Source organism: Mixophyes fleayi, chromosome 8 (genome assembly GCF_038048845.1).
Source record: "Mixophyes fleayi isolate aMixFle1 chromosome 8, aMixFle1.hap1, whole genome shotgun sequence".
Lineage (NCBI taxonomy): Eukaryota > Metazoa > Chordata > Amphibia > Anura > Limnodynastidae > Mixophyes > Mixophyes fleayi.
In genome coordinates this window covers 15,128,246-15,155,564 of record NC_134409.1, presented here as the reverse complement: position 1 = coordinate 15,155,564, position 27,319 = coordinate 15,128,246, and the positions used below count along the sequence as shown (strand labels likewise).

The 27,319-nt window shown below is 40.1% G+C and overlaps 1 protein-coding gene and 1 long non-coding RNA gene across 2 annotated transcripts in view; both read left to right on the top strand.

The window, feature by feature from the left end:
- Nucleotides 1-27,319, top strand: part of LOC142100007 (uncharacterized) — a 656,382-nt gene that overhangs the window by 385,069 nt on the left and 243,994 nt on the right. The gene's annotated exons all lie outside the window — the stretch shown is intronic.
- ADGRL4 (adhesion G protein-coupled receptor L4) overlaps nt 1-27,319 on the top strand; it is a 113,919-nt gene that overhangs the window by 83,516 nt on the left and 3,084 nt on the right. The window contains exons 11-15 of the mRNA XM_075181967.1: nt 4,196-4,399; nt 11,610-11,830; nt 13,742-13,808; nt 22,254-22,345; nt 24,409-24,577. Coding sequence (XP_075038068.1) covers nt 4,196-4,399; nt 11,610-11,830; nt 13,742-13,808; nt 22,254-22,345; nt 24,409-24,577 — 753 coding nt within the window. The remainder of the gene's footprint in view (nt 1-4,195; nt 4,400-11,609; nt 11,831-13,741; nt 13,809-22,253; nt 22,346-24,408; nt 24,578-27,319) is intronic.

Sequence of the window (27,319 nt, the reverse complement as noted above, 5' to 3'; positions counted from 1 at the left end):
GAGTTCTCTGTACAGCGCTGGGGAATCAGTGGTGCTATATAAATAAATGGTGATGGTGATGATGATAAGCATAGAATGTACCCACTAACTACACCAATCCTGTGCTCCCATTCCTTATACCAGTCCTTAGCCGAGTAGTGGTAGACAGAGTTGGCCTAACCTTGGCAATAGAATCCTGTAACTGGTTTACTGCATTTGGAATTCCTAAAGAAATAAATGGATATCCCTAATGAACCATGCAAACTCCAGGTCACTTTCAGGGTCCCAGTTATTTTGTTTCAAAAATACAGGAGGATAATGGGAGATGTTGGTTAAGCCTCGTACTGATCATGAGATCATGAAAAATGAATTTCGCCCACTTGCTAAGCTTCATAGGAGATTGCTGACGTTTGCTCCAGTCTAATTCTATATACTGAGCTTTAAATAAATAATGATTCTTCATGTTCTGTAATTATTGATCAAGTAAAAACCCAATCACAGACTTCATATTATTTTCACATTGGTGTCTGCGGAGATTACTTTGTGCTTAATAGAAATGGATTCGAGAGGACTCATTGCAGTAAATGAGTTTTAATCTATCTTCGATTTTGCTTACCGTTTCTTTATTTTGTAGTTCCTTAATTTTTTACAATATGGTTTAAGTGCTTATCCAGCGGAAAACCTGCAAATATTTTTTCTTAAATGGAAGCTTTTCCAAATTTATGGAATGTGCTGTAAAAAATAAATGGTAGTTAAAAGCTCTAATTTATTTAGGGGGGGGGGGGGTGGAACCTTTTCATTTAATGTATTGTTTTATTAGGAATCACTTAATCAGTGATACACGGGTCAGTTTCAATGTGGAAATAATACAAGAATGTAATTTGCACATTTGCCGGCATTTGTGCTTGTTTATATGGCTCATTTGTGCATTTGTACGACAGGGGTAGCAAACCTGATACCCTTCAACCTCTCCTTTAGCAACGTGGGGCTATAAAATGCACTCGGAGTGACAAGCTCAATCTGTATGGAAGAATGAGACGTCGTAATGAGATTGTGTATTATAATGAGAGGAAGAGTTGCATTTGTGTACGTTTGAACGTTTCATTGATTTAACAGAAGTCTGCACAGCTATTCATTTGCAAGCGGCCAGATAGAGGTGACAGTAATCAGAACTGACCACTAGGGGTGCTTGATGCACAACGCCTGCACTTTTTGGGTCCTGAGTCATTAAGGAGAGCAAAGCATAAAAAAGGAGTAACTTTGTACCTTGGCAAAAACCATGTTGCATTGGAGGGGGAGGTAAAATTTAAAATAAAGGGACAGATTTATAGTTGGAGTAGGGCATGTCCTAAATAAACTTTAAATTTCATTGTAAACATAAAGCTATTAAGTATTTGTGTGCTACATGAAAAAAAAGCCAGTATTTAACTTATGTGCAAAATAATAAACTAATTTGCAGCCCTTGCATTGTAACATGGTTTGTCCTGGAGAACATTTACTCCTTTTTTTTTTACCTTTCTTTCCTTAATGACTCCGGCCCTTTAAGTGGAAGTGCACTAATTCTGTGGGAGCTGATAAACCAAAGTAATTATAAAGTTAAAATGTAACATTGTGACATTTGAAATTAAAGTTAGACTATCAGGATTATGTAAGAGGGTAACGGATAAGTGCAAACACGCTGAAATTTGCAGCCAGCACAATTCTGCAACAACAGAATTAAGAGCATCATATGTTTGTTAAATATACTCAGTACTTACATCCTAACACGTAATATTACTAGATGTTTTTATTGTGACTTTTTCAGGGCTTCTTTTAGAATTCCCCATGAATGTAATTATCGTTTCCAACAATTATGCTATTATTTTGCCACTGTTTGTAAAAAAAAACCACTAATCGCTTTATTTGCAAAGAAAAAAAGACATCTCCCCGTATGTTACCTAAGCGCTGTGAGTTATATTATACTCAATTAAAGATCACATGAGGAGTAACCTAGGAGACAGAAAGAAGAAAAGTTCAAATGAATAAATGAAGTTGTCCAAAATATGATGGTGACCTGGATTGTTAGGCTGCAGTTTTACTATTGCTGATCTGCACATTTCCATCGCAGACCAATAATTGCAGATTCTCAGCCAGGTCATGAATATGCAGAACAGGGCAGGCAGCTACTAGTACTCAAGGAGGATAAATGGTCTCATTTGTCCAAAAACAAAAATGGACTGGGCTCCAAATACTTCCGCTTTGTGAAAGACCTCCGCCGTCTATAAGATGTCAATATTCTATAAGTGAGGAAAGCATTAAATTAAACAGAACAAAGCATTTCTTGCAAATAAATAAAATGGTTATCTATCTATCTATCTATCTATCTATCTATCTATCTATCTATCTATCTTTCTATCTATCTATCTATATATCTTCTATCTATCTATCTATCTATCTATCTCTCTATCTATCTATGTGACAAAGATTGTTGTGACCCTTTAGATATGTCTAGTGGAGCGGAGTTTATGAAAACACGGGAACATAAACATTGGTGGGGTTCATTTTTACCTACCGCGTTTTAGCCTGGAAGGCAAGGGGACGTTATAAGCCTAGGGCTGCCTGAACCCTTAATCAGACCCTGTATTCATTGGCTATATTTATGCAATAAAAGGTTGAGTTCCAAAGTTTTTCCTGCTTGCTGAAAACCATATTTAAGATACCGCTCCTGCAGTAGACCATTGCAACACTACAACCAAGGCAAAATTAAGTTTAGTAACAGCTACAGTGAATAGTTAGTGAAGTGGGTAGTAAAAATGTCAGAACTTAGAAAATGGTAATAAAATGTATCATATTCACCAGCTTAGGGCAGGTATACTTACACTTATAGGTATAGGTACTTGCAGGTTTTATTTCTGGGCATGCACCAATGGGTGTATGTTCAACTCTGCTTTCAGCACATAATAAACGTTACGTAGAACCTTATTTAACATCATATTTGCAGACGATATTGTTTTATCACAGAAGAATAAATTATTATTATTAAGGAGTCCAGTTTTTGGTTTTAACTGAAAAAAACCCCACAGAAATAAAAACACAAAGGGGTATATTTACTAAACTGCGGGTTTGAAAATGTGGAGATGTTGCCTATAGCAACCAACCAATTCTAGCTTTAAATGGCAGCTAGAATCTTATTGGTTGCTATAGGCAACATCTCCACTTTTTCAAACCCACAGTTTAGTAAATCTTGCCCTGAAAGCTTTCGTGGCATTTTCGATTAAAACCAAAAGGGCCTGGCATCAGATTGCTGCTCAGCGTTCCCCTGCGCCTTCTTGTCTTCCTTGTTTATAATAAAAAACAATATAATACACCAAACCAGTGATGGATGTGGCGGTATGGAAAATGTAATGGGAATGTAAGTGTATGATGTTTGATAGTTGCAGAATGAAGGCAGCAGGAGAAGTGGCGGTATGGCAATACCACCGTATACACCCCCACTTCCACCACTGCACCAAACTGTATAGCACTTATTGTTTTTGAGAAAGGAGTTCTTTTATTTTACCAAGAAAAAGAGAGCCGGGTGGGCTATTCATTGCATTGGAAAACAATTAAATTAAAATTGTAGACAAAACCTTCTACTTCGTCCTGTCTTTTAATGCTCCATTCAACGTGTTTCCAGAGCCTCCCTGCAGCATAATGTACTGTGCACAAATAAAATACACTTATTAGATGCAATTTTTACCATCCAAAGAGGAGTATTTTAAATGTTACAATAACATTATGGACGCTAGTAAACATGACACATTGGGGAACGCAATGTTTGGAGTTCCATCAAGATAGTATCACAAGTGAGGAGCTTAAATCCCCCAGCTCAATAGCAAAGTATCTCTGGAAAAGATTTTAAATGTTGGCAAGTGGAAGTGATGCCGTAGTTCATGCACAATCTTGTATGTACAGCATAAGTGCAGAGGAAAAACAGCCAGGAGCGATCATAGGGCCCAGGAGCCACAAGTCACAGTCCCTTCGACAGGACAGCAGAAGAGCTGTGCCTTTTTCTCTACAGCTCGTAGGTTAATTCAGCCATCAAGATTTGTCCATGCATAAGCTTATTATTACAAGTCTATGAATCAACAGTATTTGGCTGCTAATTGTAGATTTCTGTCAAAGTAGTTAAATCGAGGTCAACTTAGCAGCCAAGTTCGGTGTCGTTTTATTTATCTCCTGTGTTTGTTTTCTCCAGGTGTCCGCTCATCACAGTATTCTAACAAGAATCACCCAGCTTGGGATAATCATCTCCCTGATTTGTCTCTCCCTGTGTATTTTTACATTTTTCTTCTTCAGCGAAATCCAGAGCACCAGGACAACAATCCACAAAAATCTCTGCTGTGCGTTATTCTTAGCAGAATTGCTGTTTCTCATTGGGATAAATATGACCAAAAATAAGGTATATAGTTCTTACTTTACGTGTTTGTGGATGTACTGTAGGAGTAAGGAATTTACTGTGAATCTTTCACATAATGTAAGACACATACCTAGGGGTTACAACATAGTTAGCACCCCAAAATTAAACATTGAATGGTTACTTAAAGCATACTTGCCCATTCTTCCGGAATGTTCATGAGACTCGCAAATTCCGGGTAGGAGTCCCAGGAGAGCAATTCTCCCGCATCCTGGCCACTTCCTAATGAAGTGGGCAGGATGGGAGCCTCAAAGACGCAATTTGCTGTGAATTGCGTCATTTTGGCCCCACCCCCACGAGAAAATTCTGGTTTCATCGCGGGGGGGCAGGGCCAAAATGAAGCAATTCTATACACTTCTGCCCTCGCACCCCGACCCCTTCAGTGAGCTCAAAAATTGAAAGTTGGCAAGTATGACTTAAAGGGCGTGGAGTGAAGATGTTTACAGTGCCAGCAGGCAGAGGTAATCGTATTAACGGGGGGTGCAAACACCGACAGTGTTTACACCTACATCATTTAATACGATAGTGAAGAAAGCGACATATAAAAAATAACTACTTACCCGTAAACAGACACACTGGAAACCTGATGTAAGGAGAGGACTTCTCTTACAAATTACGTCACTTGCAAGCGCGACTTAGACTTTCGGATTTTAAAGCGGCAATGCACGGACCCATGTAAGTACTACCTTTACGTTAGGGGTTAGGGGTTAGGGTTAGGGTTAGGAATACAATTAATATTACCATAATTAAATGTGTTTGTGCGTTGCCGCTTTAAAAAAAAAAAAAATCCCAGTCACACTTGCAAGTTACGTCATTTTGTCCTTACAGTAAATGCGATATTCTAATGTCAGCTGTCTCCTGTACCCCCATTTCACCAATAACCCACTAAAACATGCCAAGATCAAGCCACAAATACTATCAATGTTTAGGGTTACCTCGGTTTGTGGCTTCTCACAGCAAAGTCATATTTTGCAGTAAAACCTGCTGACTTAAGTCGTATTGTAAAAAAGCAATAACATTTCTAAGCATGTATACAGTATATGTATTTAAACAAGATCTTGCAGATATGCCAGGGGAAATCAATTCCTTAGTGTGACACCGAGTACTCGGGAACCGACGCGCACAGGAATAATTGCTTTTGTTTTATTGTTTAAATATTGGAAGGTGGTAATATTCACTAGGCACCAGGCAGCAGTAACTAATGTTTATTCCCCCCTCGAGGGACCCACGATCAGCTATTCTATAGTCTGCTTCTTTCTCACATTTCTATGGAACTGTATAATGTTTGGAGTTACGTTTGGTAGCAGATGCCAGTTTATAATGTAGAGGCTGTGAAGACTCCTGTTCGTGTTTAAAGGTCTGTTGGCAGAATTGGAATCGATATCTTATTTTGGGAAAAATTTGTTCATAAGTAGAAAGCAATGTGTAGCATCATCATCATCTATTTCCACAGCGCTGTACAGAGAAGACACTCACATCTGTCCCTGCCCCATAAGAGCTTACAGTCTAAATCACCTAACATACACACACAGACCAACATAGAGACTAGGGTCAATTTGATAGCAGCCAATTAACCTACTAGTATGTTTTTGGAGGAAGTAGCGCTCGGAGGAAACCCACACAAACACGAAGTTCTATAAACAAACAGAACCACTGGCCCAATTTGACAAATAAACTCATGAGTTGAACAATCATCGTCTGTTTATATAGCGCCACTAATTACACAGCGCTGTACAGAGAACTCACATCAGTCCCTGCCCCATTGGAGCTTACCGTCTATATTCTCTAACATACACAATTTTGGAGTGTGGGAAGAAACCGGAGCACCCGGAGAAAACCCACACAAACACAAGGAGAACATACAAACTCCACACAGATAAGGCCATGGTCAGGAATCGAACTCATGACCCCAGTGCTGTAAGGCAGAAGTTCAAACCACTGAGCCACCGTGCTGCCCAAAGTGTATAGGAAACAGTAGTGTAACAGCTCTCTAAATTCGCACCTATTTTTAACATTTTAACAGATTGACCCCAAAACTTGCCATAGAAAAAGGCAACACCACCACAAGTTTGCGGCAGAAATTTCTTTATTTATTGTCCAGTTGCACCAACAACCTTTCCATGCCTCCGTAACGGTCCTGTGTGGTGCACCTGGGCAATAAAGAATGTGTTTTCTGCTGCTGCCAAGTAGGGAGCAATGTTTGCTTTAAAACATAATTATTGTGGAAATGCAGTTGAGGATTACATTAATTTGGCAGTTAAGATATCATTGGCAGATAAGGTCATTATATGCAACATCTCCTGACATGCTGCATAATTAATTAAGTCCACAATTTATACTTTTATAAACACATCAGTCCACACTTACAAGACTTAAGGGGAGAGTCAATTCAAAGCGGTCCTTCGCACATTGCCACCTCTTCCAAAAAGAAATTTGGTCGCATTTCCCTGCGGGAAGTGAGGAAAAATGAGCAGAGAGTTCTTGCCGGACATTGCCTCGATGCGTCCTCCCCCTGACTGTTCCTGAGGCACATCACATTGAATCCCCCCCATAGAGTCTGTGGGGCGTAAATGTATCAAGCTGCGAGATTCCGGCGGGCTTAAAAATTGGAGATGTTGCCTATCAGATTCTAGCTATCATTTATTTAGTACATTCTACAAATGGACAGCTAGAATCTGCTTGCAGCCCTCAGGGCCGCAAGCAAAAATCCAGGTTAAAATTACTGTATTAATGATAATAATATTAGCGCTGCGTTATTCCTTGGATAACATGGCCGAATTGAATCGGCCCTTACGATTCCTAAAAAAAAGTTCCTAGTTTTAGACAGTAGTTTGTGTTCTTTGTTTGGTTGCTTTAGTGTGAGATCTCAGTGACAGAACAACTCTTAATAGCTAAAAGCATCATCTATCTTGTTTTACTTTCATACTCCTCCGGGGAAAAGGGACTACATAACTGCCAGTTTGTCATACCTCTCTTCACTTACCATGATCTGGCTTCTTAGACCCGTGAAAAGAGTGAAACTGTTGATCGTTCCTGTACTTATCTCTAGAAAAATACAATAACTATTAATGGTCTCTTTCAGTGCAGTAATTACATTTTGAATGCACTCCGTGCACACAGTGCAGGTTTGATGTTAGCTGCAATGTATTGCTTGCTAAATTGGCTTTATTCAAAGCTATAATATAATGCAGAATAATAGCCCTGCTTTTTTATTATAATCTAATAAGCACTCACTTGTTCAAGACAGGATAGTTATATGCCTGACTCGACTTCATGGCCGGCGGTAGCGTTAAGCGAATCTAGGCAGACGCTAAGGGCCAATGGTTCGGGGCCACATTAAACACTGAGAGCCTGATATATGTTTGGACACAACTTGCACGTCACTTGAGTTTTAAAAATGAGCATGGAACTTCTGCATAGTTTTCAAATCCAAACAGATCTCAAGACACGTTTCCATTTGAATCTGGGTATAAGTGCGCTCTGCCTAAGCGTTACTTAGCGTATATAGATATACAGAACAGACTGCACAAGCGTCTCTGCAATATAATGTCAAGGCAGAACGCATTAAAAAACAACAGTATAATCATTAGTAAAAAAATTAGGATTTAATTTTTTTTTCTCCAAAAAAATACATAAATCAAAATGCTTTTAATGCTTACTGTACACACAATGTATTTTTAAAGTCTGTCTTCTTTGTAAGCACCTGTTCTGTGCTAGAGAGAGGCACGCAGTGGCAGGTTGGGATATGGTGTCACAGTTCAGCGCCACACACCCAGACTGAAGGGAGCAGGAGAGGTCACCCTCCTTGCTGACTGCTAAGGTCAGAGTTAGAGGGGGGTGCTGCCTCCGATGGTGCTGGGGAACCACCTAGGAGGGCCACAGTGCTTCAGCCTAATCATATCAACACGGTTACATTGCATACTTACCAACTTTTGCAGCCAGCTGTCCAGGAGGGGGATCCATCTTGGGGGTGTGTCCACGTGAATCGCGACATTAGGCCACGCCCCCTGTCAATATTTGCCCATTTCAGTCTATCGGTGGGTGGGGGCGGGCCAGGATGATGCGTTTAGCTCCGCCCCCACCCGCTTCACAAACGAGGTGAGCTGTACCCGGTGTGTTGTCCTGCTCTCCCAGAGTCCGGGAGAACTCCCAAAAATTCAGGAGTCTCCCGGACATTCTGTGAGAGTAGGCAATTGGTTGAGGGGTTAACCTGGCCACTCACATAGCTATCCTGCAACTCAGTCGAAGAGCTGAGCAACACTGTTTAATTTGGCCTCTTATATGGGGGATATTTGTATTTTGTGGTTTCTTCAACTTTATTTATAAGGCACATATAGAGTACATACAGATAGTTATTATGCTGCAACGTTAAACATTGATATCACCACATTGCAGTGCAGCCGTCAACTACATGTAAGATTATATTTCCTCTTTGCACACTGTGGGCTTGTTATAGTGTGACCAGTGCAGTTTGATGTAGCCTGTTGCTGGTTGCTGCATTTCTGGTAGTATCCCAATCCTCTTTGTCCCCCAGCATTTGCAGTAACCAGCCCAGGCTATAAACACTTGTGCTAATTACTGTTTATTATTCAAGGTGACGATGCGACTAGCACATTTTTACTATTTCGCATCCCGATCTTGATGTAGCCGCATACTTACACAGTATTTTGAGTTGCAAATCAAAATACACACGTTACACCACAGTTTTGAGTGTACATATGCCCTAAGTGAGCCCCATTATGGACACAGCCATTTGTGGGCGGGGATGGATTTCAGTGAAATTCGCCTATCCGTTCACCAGGTACCAGTAACGTCAGTGAGGCACGAAGAACCTCCCCAAACTTGCTGTTGCGCTTCAGCGTGTGATGTCACTGGTTTAATTAATTGCATTCTCGTAAAAATGTGTTCAACCGGCATAATTTGCCTCCACTATGTGTAGAAAACATCACACTTTAATGTTTCCGCTACAGGTGTACTACAAGCCCCAGAATGCAGCCAGCCGACAGCTGGCAAGGTATGCTGGGATTTGTAGTTTCACAAGACCTGGCCAGGCCTGACTTAGATGTTTGCACAGATCAGGAAAAGAGATATTAGAGTGGAAAAATGTCTTGGGAAGTAAGGAGATGAAAGACAAATGAAATTTGACAAGAGAGTTCTAGAGATAGAGTTGAAAGATTTATACATTTAAATTGGAATTCAGCATAAGGTCTGAGGCACAAAATAATAATGGCGTATATTAGACAGAGAGTAGTCCAGATCACAACATTGGTCACACAGCTGCCTGATTTATTAACGTCTGATACGTGTCAAACTCACTATTCATTCTAATGGCAGCTATCAGCGATCCATCTATCTGAGATGTAATACAATTTCTTTACAAATCTTTTTTCTGATGAATATGTAATGAAATGAATAGTTGTTTTGGGCCTGTTCATTAGAGGAAACCCACAAAAGAGGCCGTATTTAGGCATTAAGGCCGGGCAGCTCAGATCTGCAGTCTAACCTGTTTATTATGTAAGTTTTATGAAACTGGGGCCTCTTATTCCCCTTTCAATTTTTGTAATAACATTGTACACAAAATGCTAGAAAACCGGTGTAACTGTGATTGCATTACCGTTTAATTCTCTTGGAGCGTTGGCAGTCTGTGATGAATATGTAACAGATAAAACTTAGGTGAGAAGGAGAGCGTGATATAGCTTTGCTTCCCAATTCCAGCCACAGATCTCGCCAATTGGATAAAAAGTGGATTAAGTAATATTCCACCGATCTAATACATCACCTCTTGGTGAGGCCTGAGGGCAGGTTTTCAGAATCAGAAACTCATAATCACCCAACAACACCAATTTCATGGGACACCCCATCACAAGATTCATAGGGGATATGGCCTAACTGTTTGGCCTGTCTAGCTAAATCACATTGTGAGGGCATTCATTTGGATCGAGGGCATGGCCTGGTAGAAGGAGTGCCAATGTGTGTGTGTGTGGGGGGTGAGGTACATATGATCCATGGAGACTTTTAATAGAGGGTGGATGGGATAACCGACGAGGGCCCAGAGTTCTGGCTCCATCAGCCCTGGTGATGTTTAGAGGTAGGACTGGACTGCGTGGACCAATGCCAGAGAGCATGCTGCTTCCTATTGGTCTGACCAGTGAAGACCTACCCACCCACCCCCAAGGCTGGGGAGGGAGCAGGGATGCAAAATTACACCATCCAAGGTGGCTCTCTGCACCCTCCAACCTAGGGTTGAAGTCGGAGGAGTTTCCGTTCTTTCCCAAGACAGGGAGACTATGCAGAGCTACAAGTCTGAAACTCACAGAACAGGTTTTATAAGTTTACTTTCAGACCACCCAAGTACTTATTGTCAGTAACACAGGATTGGTCAAAAATACAATCAATCTCCCTTCAACCAATGCGATCTGGGAGAGTGAACTGGAGCCCTCCCATCCCCTTCCTTGCAGCCCTGCTGATATTCCGTGCCCGGCAAAACCACTACTTAAAGGGACACAATCATCAACATTATGTAGAACTTGTATTTATGTTTCTGCACAACCTCTATAATCTTATAGATCTGAGGATAAAAATATTCTCAAGAAAATCCTACTTTTGTGCAATATTTTCTGCACCTAGGCAGATTGAACAAGGCTACTTGATTGAATAGAGCAAGAACTAGGCATTGTATTGCATCAATGGCAGGAGAGTACCCTATATTTAAAATCATAAAATATTCAGGAATCCTAATAGTGTCTCTTTTAATGCCTTGTGCCGGATTCAGGGTTTCAGCAGAGGCGGCTGTAGGAAAGTAACCTACTTATCCGCATAAGGGTGCTATAAAGTCAATGCTGCAGGCTACAACATCAAATAAAATGTTTACAGATTTGTCAGTAACATTTTAAACGACAGATTATTGCACGCAGGGGTTGTATTCTTTAACCAAAGAGCAGAGTCATCATTTAAAGCATTTCCCATGATATTACTGTGTTTCATATTTCATCACTTGTTTGATTGTAAACTTCAAGGGTTCTTCCAATTACCAAATGTCTTTAGTTTTACTAAATAGGTTGATATTTCCATTAAGCTTCCATGGATGCTTTTCTACCATGCATTTTATAATCAGACAGAACTCTTTGTTTTTACTGTTCTAGAACCACAGTGGATTATACTTTCCCCCATAACTTTGATATGTTTGTATTTCTAGCTTCTTTGTGCTACTATTGCCGGGTTACTACATTACTTCTTTCTTGCTGCCTTTGCTTGGATGTGTATAGAAGGTATTCACTTGTATCTCATCGTCGTCGGAGTCATCTACAACCGAGGATTTTTGCATAAGAATTTTTACATTTTTGGGTACTGCAGCCCAGCCGTAGTTGTCGGAATTTCGGCTATTCTGGGATACAGATATTATGGCACAGATAAAGTGTAAGTATATTGTGTGTGTGTGAATATATATATATATATATATATATATATATATATATATATATATATCTACTATATAAAAGCCTAGTCGCGTGTGTCTGTGTGTGGGGAAAAAAAAACCAAGCTGCAGCGCCACCTGCTGGGCGAAGTTATACACTGACCTACTAAATTTTAGTGTGTGTGGGGAAAAAAACTCAGAAAGGGCTGAAATTTGCTGCAGCGCCACCTGCTGGGCGGAGTTATACACTGACCTACTAAATTCTTAGTGTGTGTGGATAAAAAAAACTCAGAAAGGGCTGAAATTTGGTATACTAAGATGTTTTTAATTTGTTAATTTAATTTGTTAATTGTTAAAAGTGTTTGTAAAGATTTTAAAAAAAATATATATATATTTCTTGAAGGAGAAGTGACAGTTGGAGTGGTTGGTGGTTGCCGGGGGTGACAGTGGGGAGTGGTTGGTGGTTGCTGGGGGTGACAGAGCGAGAGGAGTGTGATACTCAGGACCGCTGAGAGAGATCCCTGTGTCTGGATAGACATCTGGATAGATGTGGCGATAAAGATGAAGGATGAGGTGATGGAGAAAAATTATGAGGTGGTGACATGTGGACAAAACCACGTTAAAAAAGGGCGCTTGCGTCGGGAAGTAACGCTCTTCCCCTGAGGAGGCCTGGGCTATGGCCCAAATGCATTACAAGAACCTTTTTAACACCTTAAGTAGCTTGATTTGACTAGAATGCATGAGTATCATGCACGGATTAACTTGTCTAATATATATATATATATATATATATAATATGTATATATATATATATATATATATATATATGTGTGAATGAGTTCTCTGTACAGCGCTGCGTAATTAGTGGCGCTATATAAATAGATGATGATGATGATATATATATATGTATATATATATATATATATATATATATATATATATATGTATATGCAAGTTAACCCGTGCATGATACTCATGCATTCTAGTCAAATCAAGCTACTTAAAGTGTTAAAAGGGTTCTTGTCATGCATTTGGGCCATAGCCCAGGCCTCCTCAGGGGAAGAGCGTTACTTCCCGACGCAAGCGCCCTTTTTTAACGTGGTTTTGTCCACATGTCACCACCTCATAATTTTTCTCCATCACCTCATCCTTCATCTTTATCGCCACATCTATCCAGATGTCTATCCAGACTCTCTCTCTCTCCAGAATCTCTCTCAGCGGTCCTGAGTATCACACTCCTCTCGCTCTGTCACCCCCGGCAACCACCAACCACTCCCCACTGTCACCCCTGGCAACCACCAACCACTCCCAACTGTCACCCCCGGCAACCACTAACCACTCCCAACTGTCACCCCCGGCAACCACCAACCACTCCTCACTGTCACTTCCGGCAACCACCAACCACTCCCCACTGTCACCCCCGGCAACCACCAACCACTCCCAACTGTCACCCCCGGCAACCACCAACCACTCCCAACTGTCACCCCCGGCAACCACCAACCACTCCCCACTGTCACCACTGGCAACCACCAACCACTCCCAACTGTCACTTCTCCTTCAAGAAATATATATATATATTTTTTAAATCTTTATAAACACTTTTAACAATTAACAAATTAAATTATCAAATTAAAAACATCTTAATATACCAAATTTCAGCCCTTTCTGAGTTTTTTTCCCCACACACACTAAGAATTTAGTAGGTCAGTGTATAACTCCGCCCAGCAGGTGGCGCTGCAGCTTGTTTTGTTTTTTTTTCACACACACACACAGACTAACACACGTCACTAGGCTTATATATATATTAGATACTGTATGTGTATATATACATACATGTGTGTGTGTGTGCATGTATTAATATATATTCTTAACAGTAAAATTTATCTATGTTATTATTTTTATTTATTTTGAAGGTGCTGGCTGAGCACAGAGAACAATTTTATATGGAGTTTCATTGGACCTGCCTGTCTTATTATTCTTGTAAGTGCAACATTCTTTTTTATATTGTTAATATTCACATTCTCTAGTGTTTTATTGTATCAGTTTTATGTCAAGTAAGATTCTTAATGATTGTTTAGCGGCATGCCGCAAAGGGCTCAGATATAATGCAAGCTGTTGCATTCAGAGATATATGCCTTGATTAGTTGAGTGCAAGTTTCAGTGGCATTAGATTACAGTATACAAGTCAGCAGTGGCGCGAGAGGGTTAAGGGGAGCAGGTACAAAGTATGGGGGCCCTGGCTTATGTGGTGGGAGGGGCTTCCATCCTTCCACGCCCCTCCTGCGGCTATTGAAGGGGCCCAAATAAGTTGCTGTACCGGGGACCGAAATACCTCTTGGCACCCCTGCATGTCAGTGGCATAACAATAGATATGGTTGCCGTTGTTTCAATTGTGTCCTGCTGGCCCAGTCCAGACGTTAAATCAATAGCACCTACATTTCATAATTAGGCTTCCCTACCTGAAACAAGCCTGGTATTAAATTAATAGCATTCACATTTAATAAATAGACCTATTTCCTCCCAATTAACACTAAAATTAAATTAATAGCATTCAGAATTAATAGATAGAACTATTTCTCCCCCAACACGCCCTGACATTAAATAAATGGTACTCACATTTAATAAATATTCCTACTAGAGCCCCAATTTTCAATAATTAGTACGTCAATTTAATAATTAAACCTATTTACCCCAATTTGTCCTAATAGTAACTAACTGGTATTCACAATTAATTAATATCACTCCTCCCTCCTAAGCTCAGTCCCATATTAAATTAAAACAACCCTAGCATTGCTTTGATCTCAATATTAAATGGAATAGTCCCCACCATCAAATAAATTGCCCCACAGAAATACATTAATATTTCCCACTCACTATTAAATGATTATCGCCCACTCTCACCTTTAAATTAATACACTGCCATCCACACCCATTACAGTAAGATTCCTCCCCCCCCCCACTGACCTTGTACCTCTGTAGATTTCAGAGGCAGACTCTTCTGTCTGCCTCTCTTATTGGACTGCACTCTGTCATACTGCCCGTCCCTCCAAAAGAGAGGGACAGGAAGTACACTATAGAAGACAGGGTCTTTAGATGAGAGGCACTAAAGTTTCTGGACCCAGGGAAGGGACCAGCCTGTCAATGATCCTGGATGGAGGGGGGGTTTCTGGCCAACTGGAAACCCTCATTACGCATGCAAAACAGGGGTAGAATACAAGGGGGAATACAAAAGAAGTAGAATACAAGAGAACAGCAGGCAAGTTGAACGCAAATGTCAATGGGGGCATGTGACGGTCATTTAGGAATGGGGTATAGGCAAGTGGCTTAGATACCAATGGGGGTAGATAAAAGTGGGTCAAGTAGCAAGAAGGAATGGGCATTAGGGGGCTAGACAAGTGCAAAAAAAAGTGCCAAAAAAGACAAGGTGGTGTAAGGTGGCTGCTTGTTCACATTTTTCACCACGGGCCAAAACTACATCATTGTCATTGTCCTATTTGTGTCACGTTACTAAACTATCAATTCTGGGGTTGTTAATTACTGAAGTGCATGAATTAGTTATAGCTCGTATACAATGTTGTCAAGTTCATGGTTAAAATAAAGGCTGTTGTTTTCTATAAACACAGATTTAGACAATAAGATTGTGGCTGGAATTTTCAAAGAACATAGTTAAGTTATAAATGTCAGCTGCATTTTAGAAAAACTCAGCAGGAGGTTTCAAGAAGAAAGTATGCCAACATTTTGATTCTCTGATATTGCCAACTTTTTTTGTGTTGTATCTTCTGTTATTGGTGATCGGACAGCTCTTAAAATGAGTCATCTTCACCTCTCACGAAGCCGTATCTACCCTGTAATCATCACAGTTATTTTTAACCCAAATTGTAGCATCAGTCTGGAGTTGGCTATTTCACAGGAGCAGCCGCTCGTTGACTCGGAGACCTGGAACATCTAGAAATATTGTTTCTCTATAACAGTGTGAGGTCTGCTAAGTTGTTGCATTTGGCTTAAAAACTCAACCTTAAACTTTCCTGAACTATCAGAAGTCTCATCAAGCTTAATCCCCCTTCCCCCCACCCCCAATAATCTTACAAAGTGTTTTTTATTTGCATTGGAACGTGTTCCAGATTGACCTGGCGTTTTGCACGCTCACATTATTTCATTTGTAGTTGTTTCAAATGCAGGGATTCACACATGGTGCAAATATAACAAAACAAATAAGAAGTTAAAACTTCCAACACTTAAAAACTTCAAGGTATCAACTGGAATGTATACGTGTTGCATTAATCCTTAACAGCTAATGTTTCACATAAGAGTGTATTTATTGAGAATGATCCAAAAAATCATGGGATTACCAAACCAACCTTTTACTCGTCCTCCAAATTGTAGCAAAATTGACACATTTGAGTTAGAAGAACATCGGCTAGGATGCCAAACTCCTTTTTGAGAATAGCAGACAGTCACAACTTCAGGTTGTAGACACACAGGGTGTCATGTAGAGGTCAACAAAAGTCCATTTGCATAGTGTAAAATGTGCATTTCACTGCGGCGCACATAGGCAAACTGAGGGGGGTTTCCTAGTGCCTGGAAACACCCCTCCAACCCTGGGGCACCATATAATTGAGGTGGCTGGACCCTGCTTCACACGGCTCTGCTTGAAAAGGGAGAGCTGCGTGCACGTAACAGTAGTGCATGCAGCATTGCCCATGTATATTATAGGGATAGGAAGAGTTGGAGAGTAGCCAAGCACTGTCTAATATTATAGCTATGCTCCCATGCATGCTGGTCAAGCCCACTGGCGGCGTGGTGTGAAAACCCCCCTCTACAAATCCTGCTTTTGCCCCTGGCACATGTCTGCAAACAAGACTTACACTTGAGTCTGTATCAACAGTCAATTGCATCCTGCGTATATGACTCCTTACGTTTATAGAGGTGGATAGGGGGTGGCGAGGAGAGTGCAAGCGTAGGTCAAGCACAATAAAGGTGTGTTCTAGTAAATGTGACCTATGTAGACCTAGACGCAGATAAGCCTATCAGGAAATATATATGTCGCGGGTGCTCTACCCCTGGTGTAAGATACAAGCTGATAATGACAACGATCTACTGAGATGCGTCCGACTAAACATACTACATTGGATATGTCACTTTATTTGGACTGAATTTACGTCTGGATTTTAGACAGTAATTGCATCCAACTCTACAAGAGACCCACAATTGGGCAGTCAACTTGCCCTGAATGTTGCCTAATATATGTTCTCTGATGTCAGTGCTTAAAAACATAGACCTATACACACACACTGAGAAGTTTTCACCTTGCGTTTCATTGCCTTAATTTTGACTTGGGTGAAAGGATCCTTCAATCAGTTTGAAATGTAGACTTTGTTTGTTGTATAAAATATGTTTACTCCATGACATGTTGTCTAACGTAATCCCTATAGGTCGCCTTAAGTAATCTATTTTTTTAAGGCTGTCAGGAATTTACAATAGGGCCAGGCGGTAATGGAGTCCACGTACTTACACTAAACTTATCCCTCCCACATGCTTAACCCACTTCCCCAGCCTTACCAGCACAGGTTGGGTTGGTCCCTAGATCTACTATTGGTCCTTGAAACGCACTCCTTTCCCTCATGTACTAACATTATCTGCCATCAATACAATGTCTCTGTGCTGCCGATGGCATTGTATCATTGTTCCATATGGCCATATGTAAGTGTGTAACTGTGCTTAGGGAGTGAACATTTTAGGCAGGCAGGATTAGGGCAGCAAAATGATAGAATGGAGTTTTCTTACATACATATATATTTATGGTATAGTGGACAAATGGCCGCAATTTCAGTAGCCACCTCAGGCAGCAGATGGGCTTGGCACAACTCTGCGCCGGTACCCGAATTGGGCAATATGCAGCCATTTGGATTCTCAGGCTGAGTTGCGCCGCAATTCGCCGGTGCAATTTGCGTTCATTAAAAAAGCAGTAATTGCGTCCATATGCGGAGTGGCAACTATCTTAAGATGCATGCGATTGGCAACAGTAGCATATGCGCCTAGCGTATACCATGCATAATCCACGTGCACATACGTCCCATTTGCTCCACATGTTTTTAACCATTTATTTTATTTGCAACAAACACATTTGCTAATACGTATCAATAAACCTGCTAATATCTCTAATATTGCAAAATCAACTCCCAACTCCCAATCTAGGGGGTAAATTTATCAAGCTGAGAGTTTACGGAGGGTATGAAAATTGGAGATGTTGCCTAAAGCAGCCAATCAGATTCTAGCTGTCACTTTGTAGAATGTACTAAATAAATGATAGTTAGAATCTGATCGGTTGCTATAGGCAACATCTCCACTTTTCAAATCCACCGGAAACTGGCGGCTTGATTCATTTTCCCCCTAGTGTATGAAAATAAATAATGGTGCTTACATTTTCACACAAATGCATAATATATGCCTGAGCGATGAAGAAATACCCAATCAGCATTCGAAAAATAGCCAATCACAAGCGGTTTGCTAATGTTGGGGACTGTTATAATCATGACGCACTGTTTGCACCTGCCCTGAGCACTCGCAGACATAATGGTTTTCTCAAACACATATGCTCCCTTCTACTTGGTCTGTATCTCTTTGGATTTTGCACAGACACCACTTGGTGCACTCAGTCTATGTCAAAATGCCTCTATTCAACTAATTCATCTGCAAGCAGGTGTATGTGGTAGAATTAAATCTTTGTCCACTTTTCTGGTATTAAACTGATTGGAAACGGGAAAAATAATTTAAATGAAGGTGTCTTCATTTAAAGTTCTTTAGCCGCTTAACTAAACATTCACATGTGATTAATACATTGGGGTATTTTGCTAATAGAAGAATCCATCTAGCCAGGAATAAGTATGTTAAATATGCTGCATTTACACAGAACACTGTACGGAACTTATTGTCATGTTTCAATTTTCACTATTCCAGTAATGAACATTTTTCTGCCACTAGGTGCTAATTTCATGTAAATATGAATATTTAGTGTATTATTAACACTTCTCTGGCTCTTGTCGTGCACTATTAATAAACCTTGGGATTAAGAAAACATCTAGGTACATAAAAATATATATTTGCCATACGCTAGTTGTTGCAAGATCTCCTTGCATGTGATTCAATCAGTGGACATTCAGTTTAACAAAAAAAAATGACCTCCGAAAATGACCTCTCTCATATCAGGGGATTGTGAATATATGGTCAGGAAAACCTGCTACACAAATAATTACACAGACAGGAGGATTCTGCCATGGCAACACCTAAAGCGAAGGACGTTGCGGTTTGTGATAAGATTGTCGCCGTCCATCTAATGAATGGATATATGTTGTCAAAATGTGTTCTATTGTTGTTACACAATACAATGAAGGGGTCGGGTGAAATCTTTGATATATTGTGAGTTCCTCTGATGTACCGTGCTGTTAAAACAGTCACCCGAGGACAGCGATTATGAGTAATCTAACAACTGGTGTTTTCCGACGTACTAGTAAGCAGGAGTGGATGAAACAGAGTTCCTCTGAGAAATTACCTGCAGGAACTGCAGAAGTTTAGGAAGTAAAACATCAAAACAAATGTAGTGCTTGGTCTATTCCTGATTTCTAAGCTTCTTTAAAATATATATCAGTATGACTCTGTGGAGAGATAGTTGTGACAAGCCATTGTGTTGTATATTCTGAACATTTTTTAACGTTATAATAAAGAGGATGCTTAGGCAAGATTCATTAGACGCTGTAGTCCTGAAGAGTTGGTTCTTGCCTTGCACACCACGTATGTCAAATCTTTTTCCCTTTGGTTGTCGAAAAACAGTAAGGGGGGTATTCAATTGTTAGCCAGAACCGCTAAAATCCTGCGCTCAAAAAATATTACCGTTAATACGGTAATATCTCCCTGAGCTGCGAGCTGAAATCCAGCGAGTAAATTACCGTATCAATGGTATTTACGCACAATATTACCGCATTAACGGTAATATTTTTCGAGCACGGGATTTTAACGGTTCTCGCTAACATTTGAATACCCCCTAAATGTTAAATTTACTGGTTATGTGGATATTTCCCTGAAGAAAATGATGTTTCTGGGGAGAAATCATTATCATCCTCATCATCATCATCATCATCATTACCATCCTCATCATCATCATTGGTCATTTATAAGGTGTCTCAGATTCTGTAACGTCGAACATTCATCTGACAGATATGACAAACACGGGAACAATAAATATAATGAAAGATACAGATAATAACAGTGACATGAATATAATTAAATATAATAAGACCTCCATGGATGGTATTGAGCTAGCAATAATAGCAGCTGGTAGTGGATGATTAAGGTTAAGACTTGATCACAAGGTCACACGAGGGAGATTGATATGTGATATAGAAGGAGAGGACCTGAGCAATGAGAGCTTACAGTCATGGCCAAAAGTTTTGAGAATGACACAATTATTGGTTTTCACAAAGTTTGCTGCTTCAGTGTTTTTAGACTTTTTTGTCAGATGTTGCTATGGTATAGTGAAGTAAAATTACAGACTTTTATTGACAATTACATTAAGTTTATGCAAAGAGTCAATATTTCAATGTTGACCCTTCTTTTTGAAGACCTCTGCAATTCGCCCTGGCATGCTGTCAATCAACTTCTGGGCCACATACTGACTGATGGCCGCCCATTCTTGCCTAATCAATGCCTGGAGTTTGTCAGAATTTGTGGGTTTTTGTTTGTCCATTCACCTCTTGAGGACCGACCACAAGTTCTCAATGGGAGTAATGTTTGGGGAGTTTCCTGGCCATGGACCCAAAATTTCGATGTTTTCAACCCCGAGCCACTTAGTTATCACATTTTCCTTATGGCAAGATACTCCATCATGCTGGAAAAGGCATTGTTCATCACCAAAATGTTCTTGGATGTTTGGTCGAAATTTCTCTTGGAGGATGTTTTGGTACCATTCTTTATTCATGGATGTGTTCTTAGGCAAAATTGTGAGTGAGCCCACTCCCTTGGCTGAGACGCAACCCATGAATGGTCTCAGGATGCTTTACTGTTGACATGACACAGGACTGATGGTCGCGCTCACCTTTCCTTCTCGGGACAAGCGTTTTTCCAGATGCCCCAATCGGAAAGGGAATTCATTAGAGAAAATGACTTTACCCCAGTTCTCAGCAGTCCAATCCCTGTACCTTTTGCAGAATATCAATCTGTCAATGATGTTTTTCCTAGAGAGAAGTGGCTTCTTTCCTGGCCTTTTTGACGCCAGGCCATCCTCCAAAAGTCTTCACCTCACTGACACCTGACTGCTGCTATTCCTGAGCAAGCTCTGCACTGATGTGCCACAATCCCGCAGCTGAACTAACTTTAGGAGACGGTCCTGGCGCTTGTTGGACATTCTTGGGCACCCTGAAGCCTTCTTCACAACTATTGAATCTCTCTCCTTGAAGTTCTTGATGATCCGATAAATGCTTGAATTAGGTGCAATCTTACTAGCAGTAATATCCTTGCCTGTGAAGCCCTTTTTGTGCAAAGCAATGATGACTGCATATGTTTCCTTGCAGATAACCATAGTTAACAGTGGAAGAACAATGATTTCAAGCACCACCCTCCTTTTACAGCTTCCAGTCTGTTATTCTAACTCAATCAGCATGACAGAGTGATCTCCAGCCTTGTCCTCTTCAACACTCTCACCTGTGTTAATGAGAGAATCACTGACCATGACTGTACATTCTAGAGGAAGGGGGTAACAAGAGACACTAGGTGCAAATGACTCAAGAGTGAATGTGGAGAATGGATGAGGCAGACAGAGTGGAAGTGAGAGTTTAGGGTTTGGGTAGGCAAGCATGAAGGGGTAAGTTTTGAGGGATCATTTGAAGGATTGACAGTTGGAAACTAAATTGTTTAGTGTAGTTGCTGTATGACATAACTGGCAAGGCTTTGGAATGATCTGTGTAAAAGACATGTGTCTAGTGTACTGGGCGGGGATTTAGGGCACAGTCGAGTGCCTACAGCAACGTGTAGTTAGGGATGGGCAGCAGAGACGGGAACCCAGGGTTTAGACAAGACAAAAGAGAGGGGACACAATATAACATTGTGAAGACGATCGGGTTGAGAACTTAAAAAAACTAAAACATATGTAATTATAAAATGACAATGAGGAGCTGGCAAAGTGATTGTACAATGAAGCTACCTGGTGACACTTCGAAAGCGATGAACTAAAATGGATCTATTATGTTAAGTATAGTCTAAGTATATAGATCAATGCAGTCAGTTTGGGGTAGTATAAAAAGTCCATTGCACACTTGTGTATTATAAGAAAAGCTGTCCCCAGTCCATGCCAGCAAGCTACTGGCCAGGTGGTAAACCTACTGTTGACTTGTAATATACATGAATGCACAGTGACTCCTCTTATTAATGTTTCAGGTTAACTTAATGGCATTTGGAGTGATCATATACAAAGTTTTCCGACATACTGCTTTGTTGAAGCCAGAAGTTAGTTGCTATGAAAACATAAGGTACGTGATATTTTTAAGTCTACTTATTTAATGGTTAAAGGGACGTTATGCTGAAATAGGACTTATTCTAAAAACTATTTCTATAGGACACATCTAGAAAACTTGTGAACAGGTTACTGTGCTATTACCCATAGCAATAAATCAGATTATAAACAGCATTTCTCTGGTATGTTCTTTTTATAATACACCACTATATATTTTTAAGAGAAGATATTGCTGAGCTAAAAACAAGGCTAATGCTAAATCAGATTTTGTTTTGGTTTTTTTCAAAATCTACTGCTTGGGAAATATATAATGATAATTTGGTAAGTGGGGCAGCGTTTCATTAGAGCTAATAGATAATGCTAAGGGTTATTTGTAAACCCCAAAAATGCCACATGTTCTCCCTGTTTTTCTTTGCTCAATTATCCCTAGTTTTCCATCAAGTGCAGTTTTAGTTGCATGTCCACTGATTCATTAAGGAAAGTAAAGCAAAAAAAAAACAAGTAACTTTGCACCTGTGCAAAACCATGTTGCATTGGAGGGAGAAGTAAACTTAAAATGCGGGGACAGATTTATAGTTGGGGGAGGGCATGTCCTAGATCAACTTTAAATTTCAGTGTAAACATAAAGCTATCAAGTATTTGTGTGCTACATGACAAAACAGCCAGTATTTATCTTATGTGCAAAATAATAAACTAATATGCACCCCTTGCATTGTAATATGGTTTTGTCCAGGAGAAAACTTACTCATTTTTTTTTGCCTTACTTTCCTTAATGAATCAGGCCCATGGTGTTGTTATGCGTAAGAATTGCTAGTTGTATTTGTTTAAATATAACATCAGTGGCGCACGCAGGGGGGGTTTCTGAGTCTCCAGAAACCCCCCCTGCGCTAACTAAGTGGCTGCTATAGCTGCACTGTCCTATACAGCAGCCGCGGCGCTGTCAAAGAAGCGTCCGCGGCAGTGCTGTAGTGTATACAGCACCGCCGCGGACGCTTCTTAGACAGCGCCGCGGCTGCTGTATAGGACAGCGCTGAAGAAACAGAACTGCTGCGCTGGCGGGGGGTGTTTTTTTTTGGGGGTCGGGGGGGAACCCCCCCCGACAATCCTCCGTTCACCCCTGAACATTGTCAGTAAAATATATTTAAGTGTTCACAACCTTGATATTGCCACTAATAATAATAATAAAATAATAAAAATTCATGATAATAATAACAATTATTATTATTATTATTATTATTATTATTATTATTAAAATTACTATTATAATTATTATCATTAATAATAATAATAATAATAATAATAATAATTGTTATTATTATCATGAATTTTTATTATTTTATTATTATTATTAGTGGCAATATCAAGGTTGTGAACACTTAAATATATTTTACTGATAATAATAATTAATGATAATAATAATAACTAATAATAATAATAATAATAATTAATGATAGTCATTATTATTACTTATAAGGATCTCACTGGTCTCATGTTAGGCACAGTCACATTTTAGGAGGAGCTGTTGGATTATATTCAGCTTTTATACTTCTAAAGAAAAAATATTCCCTAATTTTCCCCGCCAGCATCTCTTACTGCATCTGTGATCCATCTCCTCAGCGTGGTGTATACTTTTTACGGCAAAATAAATAAAATTGAAGAATAAACCCTACTACAAACACATTATAGAGCAGATTTACATTTTTAAACAATTTCAAAACAATATATATGTATTCTCTGGTAATTGCATGTTTATTCCATATATAAAAAGTCATAACCTGGCAGATGAGGAGGGAGGCTATTATTTCAGCTTTCTTAGGCTTCATGTAATTATAAGCAGACTTTAACTTCAGGGAATTGTTCACAGTAGTTTTAAATTGAGGTCATATGGCGCTGGCAGTCACCTGGGTAAACCATATTTACGGAACTCTTTTGTTGTAAAATATACAAACCTGTAGGGCGGTAATGTAGCATCACTGGGAATGTCAACTATTTAGTGACTGTTGCTGTTTGTTGCTGTGTGTAGGCTGTAGTTTTGTTCATGTACGTGCACTAGTCGTAAAACATTATGTCCCTATGCAGGTCCTGTGCACGGGGGGCACTAGCCCTCCTCTTTCTCCTGGGGGCAACCTGGATGTTTGGGGTCCTTCATGTTGTCAATGGTTCAGTGGTCACCGCATACCTCTTCACTATCTCCAATGCCTTCCAGGGAATGTTCATCTTCATCTTCCTCTGTGTTTTATCCAAAAAGGTAAGAAAAGCATAGAAATATATATTATTATTACTATGATTATTTTTACTACTATAACTATTGTTATTACTAGAGATGCTCAAGCACGGTTTTCTGAAATCCGCGCCCACCCGAACTTAGGGGATCCGAGTAGGCTCGCGAGTGGGCTCGGTACTTTCGCGCTCCCTCGGATCTGAATCCAGGCAAAACGTCATTGTTGCATTGTCGGATCTCGCGGTTTTTGGATTTCATAAGTACCTCCCCCCCAGGAGATTCAGCGCCATTGCTCACACAAAATCAGGGGTAGCAGCGTTCTTGTCACTCTCCAGTCTCCAGTGACATTGCTCAGTGCCATTGCTCACACAGAAACAGGGGTAGCAGCGTTCTTGTCACTCTCCAGTCTCCAGTGACATTGCTCAGTGCCATCATACAGGTATACAGACAAGCGTTATACAGGTGTACAGCCAGGCATTATCATACAGGTATACAGACAAGCATTATACAGGTGTTATATAGGTGTACAGGCAGCATTATCATACAGGTATACAGACAAGCATTATACAGGTGTTATACAGGTGTACAGGCAGCATTATCATACAGGTATACAGACAAGCATTATACAGGTGTTATACAGGTGTACAGGCAGCATTATCATACAGGTATACAGACAAGCATTATACAGGTGTACAGCCAGGCATTATCATACAGGTATACAGACAAGCATTATACAGGTGTTATACAGGTGTACAGGCAGCATTATCATACAGGTATACAGAGAAGCATTATACAGGTGCACAGGGAGCATTATCGTACAGGAATTCAGACAAGCGTTATACAGGTGTACAGCCAGGCATTATCATACAGGTACACAGAAAAGCTTTATACAGGTCTACAGGCAGCGTTAACATACAGGTATGTAGGCAGGCATTATACAAGTGTACAGGCAGGTGTTTTCACACAGATTTACAGGCAAGCATTGTACAGGTGTACAGGCAGCGTTATCATACAGATATACAGACAAGTGATGTACAGGTATACAGGCAGCGTTATCATACAGGCATACAGACAAGTGGTGTACAGGTGTACAGGCAGCGTTATCATACAGGCAGACAAGTGGTGTACAGGTGTACAGGCAGCGTTATCATACAGGTGTATAGACAGCATTATCATACAGATATACAGACAAGTGATGTACAGGTATACAGGCAGCGTTATCATACAGGTATACAGACAGCATTATCATACAGATATACAGACAAGTGATGTACAGGTATACAGGCAGCATTGTCATACAGGTATGTAGGCAGGCATTATACAGGTGTACAGGCAGCCATTATCAAACAGGTGTACAGACAGGTGTTATACAGGTGTACAAGCAGGCGTTTTCACACTGGTATACAGACAAGTGTTGTACAGGTGTACAATACCTGTAGGCATTAGTATACAGGTAAGCATTGATTAGTTATAACTTCTATGCAGAAGTCATAATACTATTTCAGACTGGCAAATTCAAGAACTGCTATTTAGTTCCTATGACAACTAGGAAAATCAAGATTTTCAAAGCAATTCATTAGTAACCACAAGTTGTAATACATTTTTGTACTGTAATTGTTGAACTATCGCTTTTGTTGTAAATCAATAGAAATTCTGTTTTACTCGCATTTTCCATCGTTCACACATGATTAAATGTGCTGTTTTTTCGCTCTTTGTTACACAGCTTGTAGAATAACAAAACAATACATGCAGTGTACAACGCTTGTGAGGCCTGGCACTGCATGCGTTAAATGTAATATAATTCAAACTGCATGTCAAAAATGCTCTAGTGTGTTTGCATTAAGTGTTTTATATATATATATATATATATATATATATATATATATATATATACACACGTGAAGGCATCAGAGCTCACCGTTTATACAGATATTTGTTTTTGTAGGAGATTATACATATATTAACACTACTTGTGTATTATATGTTCCTACACACACATTAAGTCACTTAAACATGTAAGATTAAAACACCTCATAACCTAGTGCAGCGTTTTGCTGTACTTTGTGCTGATGCTTATGTACGATTAGAGATGACAGATCAGCCATTTGTACACTGTAGGATAGCCATAGTCTTTAGTTAGCCTTAGCCTTCCTCTTCCCCCACCTCTGCCTCCAACATAGCACCTCGATGGTGCTTTTACCATTACCTAGCTAGATTCACGACCCAACGCGTTTCACAGCAGGTAGAAGAGATTGCAGTCAATGTCAGCGGACTCCTCCATCCTAGAGATTCCGTCCAATACAGCCGGAGGTGGGCAGTGCAAGCAATTATTGAGAAATACCTTTACATATGTATATATATATATGATCTAATTGTCCAACCACAGCACAGCTTGTGGCCCTATTCTCTCAGATCAGCAGTTTGCAGTTTGCCAATCACACTGATTGATCAGTTTCTAACATTTGTCTCCCATCCAGAGAGGTTTATTTCAATAAGCTTATAGTCTTGTGGGGCAGCACAGTGGCTAAGTGGTTAGCACTTCTGCCTCACAGCACTGGGATCATGAGTTCAATTCCCGACCATGGCCTTATCTGTATGGAGTTTGTATGTTCTCCCTGTGTTTACGTGGGTTTCCTCCGGGTGCTCCGGTTTCCTCCCACACTCCAAAAACATACTGGCAGGTTAATTGACTGATAACAAATTGACCCTAGTGTTTGTGTGTGTGTTTGTGTGTGTGTGTTAGGGAATTTAGACTGTAAGCCCCAAAGG